Below are 16738 nucleotides of genomic sequence, written 5' to 3'. Positions count from 1 at the left end.
CAGCTGTCTAAGGGCAATAAAAAGAGGAGGGAATGCTGTTGGCCGGGGAGGAAGTAGCAGGGAACGGAGCTGAGGCCAAGATGGTAGAGAGAGGGTGAGAAGGCCAGAGAGTGCATCCCTTCACGGGAGTGGGAGCTGTGAGAAGCAACACAGCTCACCCTCCCATTCTGAGGCCACAAGCATCCCCCTCCTGGGCCTCTTCCCGCCACGGCCGACGCCCTGCCAGCCAAGGATGTTGACAGGGGGCGCCACAATGAGAGAAAAAAACCACTGTAGAGATTAATCCCTTTGATAAAGAACTAAATCTTTATCAAAGCAGAGTTGTCAACAGATGAGAAATTAATTTGCTATTTTCCCATTAAATTACCAATGGATTCAATTAATTAATAGGCAATGCATATGAAATACCATATCAGATAAAATTACACAGAAAGGTCAAAACATTTTAATACAGGCTTACTTTATATCCTTTCACATCTGATTCATTAGAATCTGACCGGACATGGTCCCAGGTGATGATGTATTTTGAACCAGATCTAACATAACTGGTAATTTTTGGTTTTTGTCTTGGAGCTGAAGAAAAAAAAAACATGACTTTTTTCTCTCTGGGAAAAACAGTCATTACCATACAATTATAACCATAACTCACTCTCTCTCAACACACACATTATTTCTAGGAAAACCCTACTGAAGGCTTTTGAAATCTTTATGCTTAATGCTTTTGTTTAATTTTATCAATCTTTGTAATCTCAGTACAACTATAAAGTTTAAAGTACAAAAGTCCATGAAGTAACAGAAAATAGAAGCTTGAAAACAGGAATGTATTTTCTCTTCAAGTGAAACACTTCTTTGGATGAACCTTCTGTGTTATATCTCACACTGTTACTACCTGAACTGTGTAAAACTGTACAACTAACAGATGAAAGACAAAACAGAAGAATTTACTGCAAATTAGAGTCCACTCATACAGTGTAAAGTATAGTATTGATACTAAGACATAAAAACTTCTCCAATATTTACAATGTTGTTCTTGATTTTAATTCTTTTATAACATTTTCAGTACCATCTGAAGCACAGTTTTACTCTTCTAAAACCACTGATGTAAATGGATTTCGAAGCATGAAACTCTGCTTAGGATACCACTGTTAGGCTGGGTCCAGACTGGCATTTTAAGCCGACACAGGGATGGCTTGCAGATGGATTAAAAAATCAAGTCCAATTGTGCACTGCTTCCCGTCCTGCTCCTGTACTCACCCCACCCTCTGGAATCGCTGAGGCAGCTCACAAAACTACCACTTACGAAGTCGTAGCAAATCCTTCTGCCACACACCATCTGTCTTTCCAGGTGTCTGAACGCGGGAGCATGCAAGCAAGGTGGATTGGTGGTGTAAACCCGCCAATCCAAACTAGGCACTCACCGGTATCCTTTTTTTAAAAAAAAACTGCCCAGACTGCTTGAACACATGTGCGCATGTGTGTGTATGCGCGTAACAACTAAAAATGTAAGGAAAAAAAGAAATCCAAACCATGCCAAGGGAATGGCGTGCAACAGCCATCTGACCTCGTCAAAGTGCCTCCCGCGTGGGAAACAGGTGACTTGCACAGGAGTGTCTGGGATTCGTCCACTCCATTTTGAACCGGCCCGATTTGGGACACCTCCTGTGCACCTGAAGCTGCCGGTCTGGACCCAGCCTTATTGATTCATGTTGTGTACAAGGCAAATGGCACTACATTTCTTTTGATTTTACAGAAATGTTTGCTAATCTGTAGAACACTGACCAACAGAATTAAGACAAAGTACCTAACCTACTTTACTTACGTGCTTTTTGTGTTGTGAAGTGCACTCGATTACTGGCAGGACCAAAGCCTGCACTGTTAAAGGCATACACTTCTGCTGTATATCGTGTGTCAGGCCTCAGGTTTTCCAACCTTACTGAAAAATTCTGATTGCTCACTTGTACTCTGTTTGCAGCTATTTCTTTTTCATAAGCTGACCAGTAGCGAATCTGTAAACATGAATGCAAAGATGAGATATTGCATAACCCTTTCAGAAAGATCATAAAAATTATTTGCAGTCATTAGCAAGACAGGACAGATTAAAAATAACAAGATATTACTTGACTGGGATTTGTTTCAAAAGCAAACAATATCAAGAACAGAAAATATTTTGGATTTGCCTGAAACTTTTAAGAATAACTGGAAATGCTTGCCTTCCAAATTATACTCAGAAACTGGACATAACAACAAATCAGTGGATTGAGCCTAACCAGCTCTTCTGCTGGTTAAAAAAGGGAGGATGTGGTCCCCTTTGACCTTCAAAAAGCTATGCTGAGGATCAAGGGCCCTGTGTAGACAATAGCAATACGTCACAGGGAATGCAATAAAATAGCAGGAGCCCCATGGCACAGAGTGATAAAGCTGCAGCACTGCAGTCCAAACTCTGTTCATCACCTGAGTTTGATCCTGGCGGAAGCTGGGTTCAGGTAGCCAGCTCATGGTTGACTCAGTCTTCCATCCTTCTGAGGTAGGTAAAATGAGTACCCAGTTTGCTGTAAAATGGAAATGACTAGGGAAGGCAATGGCAAACCACCCCATAAAAATGTCTGCCATAAAAACGTTGTGAAAGCAGTCGGAAACGACTGGTGCTTGCACGGGGGACTACCTTTACCTTCATGTGATAAAATGCAGAATTAGGTGAGACTGAATGATAAGGCAGGCTGAATGATAAGGTGGGCTGTATCCAATTTATAGTGCTAAACAGAAAATGGAACAAAATTGGGGAAGAAGATGGCAGTGAACAGCGGTGGGCATGAACTGCATTTTTGTGATTTGGTTCATGGCTGAACCATGAACCAATATGCGTTGGGAGATTGGTTTGCAAATCCAACTAATTTGTATCAGTTTGTGACCCCTGCTTCCTGCTGCTTTTTGTGAGAAGGGGATTAAATGGATCTGAAAGCAGGAGGTTAAAAGCAGTGAGTAGAAAACAAGTGGTTAAATTGAGTAATTGAGTAAATTGAGTAATTTAACCCCTTGCTTTCTGCTCCTCACCACTTTTTGTGGGGAGCACAAAGCAGGGGTTTTCCTGCAAAAAGTGGGGAACAAAAGCATTTGTTTTGTGCTCTCTGCCAAAAGCAGTAGGGAAGAGAAAGCAGGGGGTTAAATGGCTCCTCAGGAAAGGTGATGGGGAGCAGAAAGCAGGGGTTTAAATGACTCCAAGCCATTTTCTGCTCTCTGTGAAAAACAGCTGTGCAGTAAGGAGCAGAAAGCAGGAGGTAAAATGGATTGGAGCTATGTAAATCCCTGCTTTCTGCTCTTCACAAACTGCATTAAAATTTGTGGAAGTTCATGGTGGCTCTTCAGTTTGTGAACATCACAACCATAAACTGGCCAAAATTCATCAAAAACTTTTGTTCATGAACCAATTTGCAACCATTGTCTCCCATTTCACTAAAATCTACTTTGTTAAGTGCATAATTAGAAACCGTATTGTCTCTCAGGAGAATCAGGATTCTTTGCTATTAGTCAAGCACTGTTAAAAAAAAAAAAGAGCCCCAGATCATTCTTCCATCCAGTTCTTCCATCACTTTATATTCAGATTAAGCATCTCCTGTTGTGGCAGTTACGCTTTTTGCCCCGGTCAAGTGATATTATTCACTTGCTGTGCTTTAGCTCACCTCATACCCATCGATTTGTTGGGTAAGCTGCTGCCAAATAACAGTGACTTCAGTGGCTGATCTGACTTTTACATCCACTTTTTTTGGTTTCTCGGTAGGAGCTGAAAACATGAACATGAATAATACAAGTTACTTCAAATAAAAGAACAAAGGTACACCATGTGCAATGTGTTGTGCTGTGGTTCTTTAACTGGCTGCTACTTTTTTAATGCAAAACCCCTGATTTAAAAAGATCCTGAATGAAACCTAAGCTGCTTTCCCATTGAGACAATTCTCTGTGCACTTCTTGCAGCTGCATGGAAGTTGCCTCGTGTTCCCTCTAAGCTGAGTTAGTGTGAGCTAGCTCACAGTTTTTTTAACCTCCAGCTCACACATTTTTGCCTTAGCTTGGGAAGGATGGCCCAGAGCAAATTAATTTATGCAGTAGCTCACAACTTGAATGCCAGCAGCTCACAAAGTAGAATTTTTGCTCACAAGACTCCACAGCTTAGAGGGTGGATTGGTTGTATTTACACTTTACTAGCCTTTGCCCTCCTTGGCTGCCTTCCCCCACCCCACACCAGAGAACTTTTTTCAAGCCTTTTTTTTAAAGGAGTAATAAATATAATATAATAATGTTCCATTACAACAATGTATTCATTCCGAGTTTTTAAAAGGAAATCTCCAGCTGTTTTGGTTGTGGTTTTGGTAGGAACATGCAGCCTGATTGTTATAACAACAAGAGAGATCCAGCTGTTACATATTTTTAAAAGCCCTGGGGTAGGGGCAGATTAGTGAGGTAAGGAAAGTGGTGTCAATGGAGACCTGAATAACGTGGACTATCCCATCTATGAGGAATCTATAGGTATTTTGACTGCCATATTTCCAAAGAAAATTATATCAAATCACTTTTGGGAAAGATCTCAGCAAAGCAGAGGAAAACAGGTTCTGTGGAACTGACTCTTATAATTTGCATTTCTGGTATATTCGCGGACAAAGGCCTTGTTGTCATTGCTTGGAAAAGTATGCAAAATTGTATTTGTAAACACTAGCCACTTGCCACTTAACCTGGTAAACTTTAGCATTTGTTGTAGCAGAAGAGGCTCTGTTACATCTTTTAACAAGAGCTATGATTATGCCTGGGGGGATGGCAGCATAGTATAGCCCAATCTTGCCAGAACATGGAAGCTAAGCAGGATTGATACTTAGAATGGAGACCACCGGGAGTAATTTTGTAGAAAAATAGGTGGTGGAGCTCATCCAGGGATTGTTATGCAGCTGCACCTACTATTTAAAGGACAAGGAGGTGGAACTCTCAGAAGGAGGAGGTGGAACTCTCAGGAAGGTTCAGGAGCTGTGCTCCTGTGAGCGCCCACTGAATCTGAGGCCTGGAAACCACCAAAGAAGACTCTGCAGAGGAAGGCAATGGCAAACCACCTCTGCTTCTCACTTGGCTTGAAAGTCCCTTGCAGGGGTTGCCAGAAGTTGGTTGCAACTTGAGAGCACATTACACACACACACACACGATTATGCCTTGTATGTGGAAAGTGGTTTGCTATGAGTTCATTTTTCAGGTGCTTAACATGGTCTACTTTCTGTTACCCACCTAACCTATACTGACCCCCACCTGTTCTGATGTAACCAAAGGAACTGATCCACATCCCAGCATTGTAATATCAAATAGGTATGAAAACTATTCAATTGAGGGCTATTCTACCAGCTTAGCCCTGCTCCTTGACTGCACAGTCCTGAAAAGGAGCTGCTACCTGGGGCTCTCTGCGCTGCTGTTTGCCAGGGGAGATTATTCCACCAAGGGGTGAATTCTTCCAGCTGCTCAGCACCACCTTGTGGTTGCTGCTTCTGTTTTAAAATTGTATTGTGTTTTTATGTGGTCATTCAGTGGCATGTCTGTATTTTTAATAAACCACTTTAAGTTGCTTTGAAGTAAAAAGTGGGATTAAAATATTGAAATAAGTATATAAATAAAACCCCTTAATTTCAACAGTTGATCTGGGTTAATAAAGGAAAATGTCCCTCAAAGGCATCTAATTAGTTCCACAGTATTATGAAGAGCTGGTCGGTGCCGCACTTAATGTAAAGGATGACGAAAGCTGGGCCTGCCAGCTTCAGTTGCCAGAAGCTCCAAACTTGCTTCCCATTGGCTATGAATCTAGCTGTGTTCTCATCAGCCTTCTCTTCCATCTCTGGCCACATGCAAAACAATATACCCATTGTCCAAGGGAGTGGAAATGGGATTATTTCTATATTATAGTACTACAATTTTGTGAGTATTTTGAGCATATTTAATTATGACATACTGTCCAATAGATTATGAATTGGCCATTATGTTCTAGAACTATCTTTCTGAAAAAACAGCAACAAACAGAAAGGTAACATGATGAAATCATAGCACAACATACTGCAAAAGCAGCTAAGTTCACTTTCAACTGTAGCAGGTTCTAGTCTGAACAATGGTTGACTTGGATGTCAGAAATGTTGGCTCCAATAATATACAGTTGTCTACTGTGAGCTGCAATTTTCTAGTCATGAACTGCGACCTTCCATAAATCCATGGCATCTGTATTACATGGCTCTTGGAAACATGCAGTGGCCACCAATCTGATTTTGGGCAATGCTTAAAGTGCTGTGTTGGCCATAAGAAACTTGGGGCCAAGGTACCCTGTACCATTCAGCCCACCAGTTAATATTTGCCTCTCAGAGGTGAGACAGGTGGCAATTAGAGACAGGGCATTTTCTGTGGTGGCACCTTGCCTTTGGACTGCACTCTCCGTTGAAGCTTGCCTGACACCTACTTACATATTTTAGATTGTAGGTCAAAACATATATACCAAGGGTTTTAATTAGGATTTTTCCCTCTCCCAAGTTTTTAATGGTTTGCTTTTGATCTGAGGTCTATTTTATGGACAATGATATGCTGGTTATGTCCCTGGGCCATTTCAGTGGCTTGCAGGTTTTTTGTTTATAATGTATTATATAAACAAACTCTGAAGAGCTGACATAGAACTCTCCAAAACAATTTTTTTTGTACTAGTTGGCCACCAGAATACCACTGGAATCTACTATTGACTTTCACTGCACAATTTCTACTCACCATCTTCCGCTGAAGAGATGGAAACAGTCATGCTGTCAGGTCCTTCCCCTTTGTTATTAAATGCTCTCACTCTTACTTGATACTGTGAAGATGGGAGCATCGACTCATCCTTGTGGACATATCGACTGGCATCTGGCTGAGGAACAGTAACTCTCTTCCAGGAATTTTGATTAAAGGGCGTGAAGGATACTATGTATCCAAAATTATGACCAAAGTGATACTCTCTTGGCAAAGGCTGAGTAGATAGAAAATGAGTGTTAGTTTTTAGGTCAAATGATTAGCAAGACCAACAACTGAGCCATATACCACTGGTGATATGTTCATTTTAAAACTCTTTGCAATTCTGCCTATGTTCACTTATTCATTTAAATATAACTCGCAATGCACAACAATAAAAAAAGTTTCAGAGAAAAAAATCTATGGTTTTATTTACTTATTAATTTATTAATTAAATTTATAATCCCACCCTTCCCAAAAGCAGGTTCAGGGCAGGTAATATCAAAGTTGCATAAACATTGTACCTCTTTTTGCTACAGTCATGTGAAAACAAGCTTAGTAGAGTTATAGAGAGTAGTTGTAGAAACTAATGTGTATTCTAATCCTAGGGTGCTTTCACACAGTGACAGACAATTTAAAAACTAATAAGTCACCAGGTCTGGATGGCATACATCCAAGAGTTCTGAAAGAACTCAAAGGTGAACTTGTGGATCTCCTGACAAAAACATGTAATTTTTTATTAAAATCTGCCTCCATTCCTGAGGACTGGAAGGTAGCAAATGTCACCCCCATCTTTAAAAAGGGTTCCAGAGGAGATCCAGGAAATTACAGGCCAGTCAGTCTGACTTCAATACCGGAAAAGTTAGTGGAAACCGTTATTAAAGAGAAAATTAGTAGGCACATTGATGAACAAAAATTATTGAGGAAGACTCAACATGAATTCTGTAAGCGAAGATCTTGTCTCACTAACCTGTTAGAGTTCTTTGAGGGGGTGAATAAACATGTGGACAAAGGGGACCTGATAGATATTGTTTACCTTGACTTCCAGAAAGCTTTTGGTAAAGTTCCTCATCAAAGGCTTCTAAGTAAGCTTGAGAGACACGGGGTAAAAGGACAAGTTCTCTTGGGGATCAAAAACTGGCTAATTAATAGGAAACACAGAGTGAGTATAACTGGGCAATTTTTGGAGTGGAGATGGTAAGCAGTGGGGTACTGCAGGGCTTAGTACTGGGTCTGATGTCTTTTAACTTGTTCATTAACAATTTTGAGTTGGGAGCAAGCAGTGAAGTGGCTAAGTTTGTGGATGACACTAAATTGTTCAGGGAAGTTTGTGAGGCACTCCCAAGGGATCTATTTCAGCTGAGTGAGTGGGTGTCAACGTGGCAAATGAGGTTCAATGTGATCAAGTGCAAAGTAATAATAACATGTTGATGGGGTCTGAACTGGCGGAGACTGACCAAGAGAGAGATCTTAGAGTCATGGCAGATAACTCACTGAAAATGTTGAGACAGTGTGTGACTGCAATAAAAAAGACCAACACTATGCTGGGGATTATTAGGAACGGAACTGAAAACAAACAGCCAGTATCATAATGCCCCTGTATAAATCGATTGTGCGACCTCATTTAGAATTCTGTGTACAATTCTGGTTACCGCACCTCAAAAAAGATATTATGGCATTGGAAAAAGCCCAGAAAAGGTCAACTAGAATGATTAAAGGGCTGGAACACTTTTCCTATGAAGAAAGGTTAAAGTGTTTGGGGCTCTTTAGTTTGGAGAAATGATGACTGAGAGGTGACATGATAGCGGTCCACAAGATTATGTATGGGACAGAAAAGGTAGAGAAAGAAGTATTTTTCTCCCTTTCTCACAATACAAGAACTCATGGGAACTCAATAAAATTGCTTAGCAGTTGGGTTAGAATGGATAAAAGGAAGTCTTCTTTACCCAAAGAGTGATTAACACATGGAATTCACTACCACAAGAGATGGTGGCAGCTACAAGCATAGATGGCTTCAAGATGGGATTGTATAAATGTTATGGAGGGCCATCAGTGGCTAATAGTCACAAGGTACACTGGAACTCTGTCTGGGGCAAGTGATGCTTTGGTGCTTGGAAGGACAACAGTGGGAGGACTTCTAGTGTCCTGGCCCCACTGGTGGACCTCCTGAGGGCACCTGGAGGGTTTTGGTCACTGTGTGACAGAGTGTTGGACTGGATGGGCCATTGGCCTGATCCAACATGTTTTCTCTTATGTTCTTATTTTCTAGGGCTGGGTGCAGACAGGTAGCTTGGGGCAGCAGCCTCCTGGCTCAAGGAAAAGCAAGCATAGGTTGAGGCACCCTGAGGCATTCAGACAGTCTGTGCCATGCTGTCAGAAGAGGGACAGGCTGTACGCATCCCAGAGGAGTGGTCACACCACTGCTGCGCTTTGGAGGTGCTGCCTGCTGCTCTTGGGCCATTCAGATGGCTAGGAAAGGTGACAGAGAACTGCATCAGAGATCTGCTACCTGTTAGTAACTGGTGGTTTTTTTAAGTGACATACAGGCATCGGAGGATGAGGTAAGGGTGGGAGCAAGGTGGGACCCAGATGTGCGTGTTCAAACGTGCCATTTTAATCTGGACATGGGGGGTGCCTGTGTTGGCTCAAATTGATCATCTGAATTCAGCCTAGGTATAATCTACCTTACATTTTGTTCTCATGCCATACATCACAGAGAACCAACACAATTCTTATATGAACCTATTTGTTTAGACTGAACAGGAAGATACTGAAGTGTTTATTTCTTTATTTTAAAAATTCTAGCTATACATACAAAAGGTAAATCAGGAATTACTTAAAAGGAGATCACTGAAATGAAATCTACCTATTTTTATGAGTTATATGAACCACCCATTACAGAACAGAGGAGAAAAACTTCCATTAGCTGAGAGAAATAATTGGTATATAAATCTATTTGGAACCACGTGAAAGAACAAAGTGATCTTATTTTGGTACTCTCTGATCTTGCATTAGTCACCCTCCCCCTGGTTATAATTTTAAAAAGTTAGTCACAGTTGGAAATTATCCAGTCCTTGTAATGCCAGCACAGCTATGGATATGAGTCTTTACTTGCAACACAAGATGTGCCACCACAGTTTGTTCATGCTTTTGGAAGTCAACCATTGTCAATATTTTTCAGTTTGTGTGACAAATTTTAGTAGATTATTTTTGTAATTCAAAAACCAAGATGACTCAACAATAAGTTACATATTTTTCTAAACCACTATACAGAGCAAGATTCTAAAATTTAATTTTATAGAATATTTATGTCTTTTGTTTGTTTTCAGTAGTATTGATGTAGCTACATGAGCATAAGAACATAAGAGGAGCCACGTTGGAACAGGCCAATGGCCCATCCAGTCCACATTCTGTGTCACACAGTGGCAAAAAAACCCAGGTGCCATCAGGAGGTCCATCAGTGGGGCCAGAACACTATAAGCCCTCCCAATGTTGCTTGTAATTTAAAAAGATGGAAACATTAGGAAGTTTATGGAGCAAATCTTGTAATTATAGGGTTTATAGGACTTGAAGGACCATTTCCTCTCATATTGTAAAGCCTGTCAATTAACATCTACCTCCAAAGACCTCCTCTCTGTGCCCTCATCTTTGGAGCTGGGGTGGGTGGTGACTAGCAGGGCTTTTTTTTTGAGCCAGAATGCAACGGAATGTTCCAGCTCAGCTTCCTGGCTGGCTGGCAGGGCTCAGGGGAGCCAAGCCATGTTTGTTGGGTGGCCTCCTAATGTCGTGTGAGCTGGCAGGACTCAGGGGGCTCAGGCGAGCTTGTGTGGGGGCCTCCTGATGTCGTGCGGGCCGGCTGGACTCATGGGGCCAAGCTGCTGAGCGGCAGGCTTCCTAATAGTCAGCAGTTTTACAGGTGAGTTGCTCCCATCCCCTTTCTGTCTGTTTCTTTCTTTCTTTTCCTTTCTTCCTTCCTTTCCCCCCTCCTTTCTTTCACTCCTTCCCTCACTTTTCCTTCCTTCCTATTTCATTTCTCTTTCTTTTTTTTCCTCTGTCTATTTGTTTCCAACTCTCCCTCCCTCCCTCTTTCCCTATTTGCTTTATTTTGCACTCCCCCTCCCCTCAGTATTATTGCATGGTGACTTGATGAAGGCAGGCTTTACTTTCTTTACCTTTGCTTCTCCATTTTGGTGAGAGAATTTCTAACTACAGTAGTAGTTGTTTTATTTAAGCCATCAGTACGCCAGCAGTGTTTGCAAGGCTAGAGCCTAGGCTTGTAAAGGGAGTATTTGCAGAAGTTTGGGCATGAATAAATGGGAAGGCAAAGTTTCTCTTCAGTTTTTTTTTTTTAATTTCCAGACCAGAATAAAGTTTCCTAATGTACATTTTGGCTTCAGCTATAGTGTGTGCAGCAGCATGAATCTCTCTCTCTCTCTCTCTGAAGCTTCCTGGAATTGTGTCATTGTAAATCGAGTGTTGATGCTTTGAGTCAGCTTTGTCTCTCTTTTTTTTAAATGGACATGAGGACTAGTGCCTACTGAGTAACATGGGAACCCACAGCCTAAGGGGGAATATTATACTGGAGAGTCATTTCTAATCTGAGTAGAGGGGAGGGGGGGAGAGAAGCTTGAAATGCCCTGCCATTTCATGTTTTCCCAAGCTGAGAACATTTTATATTTTTAGTTTTCTGCTGTGTGATCCTTATGCTTTTCTTGATGTTTTATTTTTGAAATAGCATTGCAAAATCCCACTATTCTCCCACTTTTCCTAAAGAAAATATTGCAAGAGTTTTAGGCATCTTTGTATTTTAAGTTAAAAAATAATATCTTTAATTGTGTTTGCCTGTATCCTTTATAAATTCTATATCTCCTCTATCTGGCATTACATTTTAGGACACACATGGCTCGGCCCCACAAAGTCCCATTTATGTCAGATATGGCCCTCCTAACAAATGAGTTTGACACCCCTGGTGATAGAATGATGTATCGTTTGTATGCTGATGAGACCAAGATCTGTTTCTCCTCTGCATCTAAATTAGGATGAGGTTATGGATATTCTGAACAAGTATCTGATTTTGTAACTGGTTAGACAAGGAACAGTAAGGTGAAACGCAGTCCAAATAAGGTGGAGGTTATGTTAGTAAGTGAAAAAGACTTAAGTGGAAGTTAGCCTAATAAGAATTTTGAGTCCAGTGGCACCTTTTAGATCAGGGGTGGCCAAACTGTGGCTTGGGAGCCTTATTTCACATATATTATATGGCTCTCAAAGCCACCACCATTGGCTGGCTTGGAGAAAGAGAAGGCTGCCCTGAGCCTGCCCCAGCAGGGAGGGCGGGATATAAATCTAATAAACCTATAAACCTATTTTTCTCTTTAAATCACTTCTCCAAGCCAGGCCAGCTAGCAGCTTGGAGAATGCATTTAAAGTTAGTTGCTTTCTTTCCACCTCTCTCTCCCCCATCTATTTTCCTCCCTTCCTTCCCTGAGTGGTGGGCATTGTCTTCAGAAGGACTGCTGCTGGGGTATGTGGGTGCCTTTAAAGGTCTGGTGGGAGCAGCTGCAGCTTCTGCATGAAGGGACGGAGGGGTGGCAGGTGGGGGGGGGGGGCGAGAGCCAGCTACCACCAGTTCCGTTTGCACTTCGTTATCCCAGCTGGTGTGGCCTAATACGCTAATATGCCAATATTAGGGGTGTGGTCTAATATGCTAATGAGTTCCTGCTGGGCTTTTTCTACAAAAAAAGCCCTGGTGATTAGTGTTTTCAGTGGTGGTACCTCTCCTGTGATTATGTTAATGCTGTTAATATTAAAACAATCTTTTTTACATTCAATCCTATCTGGGGTTTAAGCTGCCATTAATGTTGTTAATATTAAAACAATCTTTAATATTGTTGTTAATATTAAAACAATCTTTTTGACATTCAATCCTATCTGGGGTTTAAGCTGCTATTCACCAAGAGGAACACATTATCAGTGCCAAAGTTTATTTGAAAGTAGGAACTGTGGTAGAATTATATACTGAGCAATGGAATAGCAAAAAGAATTGTACAGATAATTTTGTGTCTGCTCCTGTTAATCCTTAATAGGGGTGGAATTCTAGCAGGAGCTCCTTTGCATATTAGGCCACACCTCCCCAATGTAGTCAATCCTTCAAGAGTTTACAAAAAAAAGCCTTGTAAGCTCTTGGAGGATTGGCTGCATCAGGGGTATGTAGCCTAATATGCATAGGAGCTCCTGCTAGAATTCCACCCCTGATCCTTAAACCAATATTTTTGTGTTTATAGAGCAATACAGAATCCTTATATTTGTTATAAATATGAAGGCAATTTAGGAAGCTTCTCAAGTCATGTACTTGTTCATCAAAATCGTATACATCATCTTAAAACACAACTGAAGAAAATATGACTAAGAAACAATACTTAAGAGTATAGTATGAATCAAAATGGGGAAAATGGGAAGGATGAGTGGTTTTATGTGAAAGGTTATACATATCCTTCAAAATACAGACAATGCAAAGATCCAAACATATCAGTATGGTGTCACAATGATACAATGCTTATCAGTGATAAGACTCAGCAATGAACTGTAGTATTCATATATGAACAAGATACAGGAAGACAGTATATGATGCACATAAGACAGATGGAAATTTCAGCAAACATCTGTCTTATGCTGTACGATTGCTATATCAAGAAGATATTGCAACAACATAAACAGTTCCAGTGGACTTGATACACTAATCTTTGTACATGTTTTTGCTAACTGCCAGGATACATACCATGATTTTTCCTCCCTGTTAATTACAATTGTATGGAACAAAATATTCACTTTATGGTGATCGGTAGAATGATGCATGATGGGCTGCAATTTTGATAATGAATACATTTCCCCAAACAATAATAGTCAAAGTGCAGAGTACAACCTGTAAAATATAGCCTATGAGCCATACAAAATCATAGCATGGCTGCATCCAACCAAGCCCACCCACTTCAATGGATGGCGAACAGTGTAACTTTGCTTATGATAGCGCTGACAGTGAAAGTGACTACTTTAAGAACACAAGAAGGTTCAAGTAATTTACAAAGTTTGGTAAACTGCTAAAAATACAAATTTGGACATCACAATAAATCACAGTTTTTTGAACCATTATTTGATTAAATGGTGATTAATGTGATGTCCAAATATAGGCTGCCCAAATGTGTTTCTAATAGGTGTTAAAGTGGATTCTAAACCATGCTTTGTACCTAGCTTTTAAAATGTGATTTATACCAGCTGCGGTTTGTAGTGAATGCAGTAATTCCTGTTAGTTCAGCAGCACCAGCCATCTTAGCTTCCTGCATACAGAAAGGGAAGCAAAATCCAACAAAAATCTTGCTGCTTCAACTGCATTCAAATATACTCTAAGGACATGCTCATATCCTTCTGTCTGCCTTCTTTCCACTCTAACCTCTCTGATAGAGATGACTTTTTAAGCAGCAGAGAAAGGAGGTACATATTTTGTTTCAGAGTAGAATGTAAGAGATTCATAGAAACCACTGGATAGCCAGGGGAAGGCTGGTTAACAAGCAAAGAGAAAGGGGTTGAAGGAGTGTGTAAAAGACATTTTGTTTCAGAGTGAAAAGGTTTAGTAATTCAGTAAAGCATCTAGACAGAAAGGAAGAAGGAGAGGGAGGGTGATTATTCTTAGCCAAGAATAAGAAGGAGGAAGCTTGGATGGCTTTGTACACCTTCCTGCTGTGCTCCCATGTATTGCAGTTGGATCAACAGCAAGTGACCTGAATATGCAGTGAGGCTGTAGAAGACGCATGACAGTTCCAGGGAGCTCAGGATAGCATCTAGAGAATTCTTCTCAGTATTTATAGATATTGGACTGGATTCAACCAGCTTTTTCATTGACAAAAGTGGAGTGAAGGGACACACTGACTACCAAAAAGGCTATGTTAGGGATCATGAGTCCTACGTGGACAAAGGGCATGCATCACTGGGGATGTAATAAGGAAAGAAATTTATGATACTGACCAAAAAGGTTATATGGATCCTGATGTAAACAATCCATAATTTACTGTGATTTCTGAATGCATCCTCTAATCTCATTTAGCAAAATTTCTGGGGTGAAATGTCACAATTCATAATACAGCTCAGCCAACAACTTGAACAAATGTTTATCCTGATTTAGAGAATTACAAACTCCACTACCATCAACAGTTGTAGTCTTCAATACAAGTTCCCATAAATGATAGGGAGAATTATTAATGTGTTTTCTAAATATAATACATGTATATAAAATGTATTTTTAGGAAAAAACATTACTAATATTTAACAAGGTGAATATTTCTGAATTGACCCAAATCCATGACACTAACAGGAGATCCCCTGCTGATTCAATGTACAAGATTATGATGCTTTATAACATAAAGTCCAGTAAATATTGTTCCATCACAGTACCTACCATCCATGTTATTGTAAGCTCTCTATTTCTGCCGCCCCCTCCTCCAACTTCAGAAGGAGCCACATTAGGAGCTAAAATAGGAAAGAAACAAGAAATATTTTCTTTGCTTCCGTGCAATAAAAAACCCATTATTTAATTTCCCTTTTTATTAGGAATGCCAACAAGCCTATATGGTCCACACAATTATAGTAATGATAGCCTGTAATATCTGAGAAAATCTGGTTCCTGCCAAATATAAAACATAAACTGCTGCCAGAAGACATATGTCAGTTTTTCCTCAATTACTGCAGCAAGGCTTGGCTACAGCAAATAATTTTTTCTTGAGTCTTATTAGACACTGATCTTTTTTTGTAAGTGGACCTTACAAAAGGATTTATTGCTTTTGCTGCTGAAGGGTCTCTTCATAGGATTAATGCCTTTATGGTTCAAAGCATAAGCCTATGCTTAAAATATATACCTTATATAAAATAATTAAGTGCTACAACTAAAAGCAAAAGTACACTCCTAGTGACATAATCCCTTGGGTCTTAAAGAAGATTCTGCAGATGCAGAGCATTTGAACTGATCAAGACAAAAACAATATATACAAAGTATGGACATCCTGCTTTTCCATGTGAGGCTGGTCTCCAAGGCAACTAAGAATATAATTAAGAACAATTAATCAAATTCAAACAATTAAAGGTAACTGAAGAATTAACATCCAGCATACAAAGAGATCAATTGAGTAGGCAGTCAAATCAAATCCTGAAACAGGAGGTTTATAACTGGCATTTAAAATTGAATGATGTATAATGCTAAGAAAATCCTTCTAATGTTCTGAATACATGACCACGAACAAATTGGGATTGCACTGCCCTGCCTTTCTTCCACTGATTGTTTTCCCCCTTGTCTCATTTGTGCACTGAATTTTATGACTGCAAAGAAGTTTGGGTCATGTTCTGCTCATAAGCAAGAAGCCAACAGTTCACTGAGTTCTTGAGATACATACAAGTGAATTCAGATTAATCCAATTAGAATTATTATAGTGCTTTTAAAACAAGATTACCTTGCTTCATTACATCAGTCTCTAATCTCCCACTGCCAACTCCAGTTTTTCAAAGGCAAAAAGTAAGAAGGGGGGAGGGAATCCCATTTGAGACTTTTGAACTGACACATTATTTAAGCACCTCTGCATGTCTATGTTTTCTGCTCATTAATCTAAATAATCTTGTATTCTGTTCCTTGTGATCACTTTTGGAATACGCTATGCTGGCACAAAGATCGGGCAATGCAATCTGGCAGCTATTGTTCATTTAAAGTTTGCATCCAACTGTACAAACACAAAGAGAAAATAAACAAAAAGAGATCTCACACATTACACAATGAATAAAAACATCCAACGTGTGAGACTGTGGGGCCACTGAGTCAGGTGCAGCTAGTCTGACTCCATGTGTATATTTCCACCATCTGCATAGGGCTATACATTTCCAAGAAAAGTTTTTAATCACTAAACATTGGAGAATAAAATGCATAAATAGGATTCCTCAA

The 16738-nt window shown here is 40.2% G+C and overlaps 1 protein-coding gene across 1 annotated transcript in view; it reads right to left on the bottom strand.

Moving 5' to 3' along the window:
- CNTN1 (contactin 1) overlaps nt 1-16738 on the bottom strand; it is a 158879-nt gene that overhangs the window by 10392 nt on the left and 131749 nt on the right. Inside the window, exons 19-23 of the mRNA XM_060244926.1 lie at nt 15212-15282; nt 6769-7003; nt 3678-3778; nt 1820-2006; nt 461-573 (exon numbers count right to left, since the gene is read on the bottom strand). Coding sequence (XP_060100909.1) covers nt 461-573; nt 1820-2006; nt 3678-3778; nt 6769-7003; nt 15212-15282 — 707 coding nt within the window. The remainder of the gene's footprint in view (nt 1-460; nt 574-1819; nt 2007-3677; nt 3779-6768; nt 7004-15211; nt 15283-16738) is intronic.

The sequence above is a fragment of the Heteronotia binoei genome, chromosome 8 (assembly GCF_032191835.1).
Source record: "Heteronotia binoei isolate CCM8104 ecotype False Entrance Well chromosome 8, APGP_CSIRO_Hbin_v1, whole genome shotgun sequence".
Taxonomy (NCBI): domain Eukaryota; kingdom Metazoa; phylum Chordata; class Lepidosauria; order Squamata; family Gekkonidae; genus Heteronotia; species Heteronotia binoei.
The sequence above is the reverse complement of the archived record's forward strand: the minus strand, read 5'-3'. Positions and strand labels throughout refer to the sequence as shown.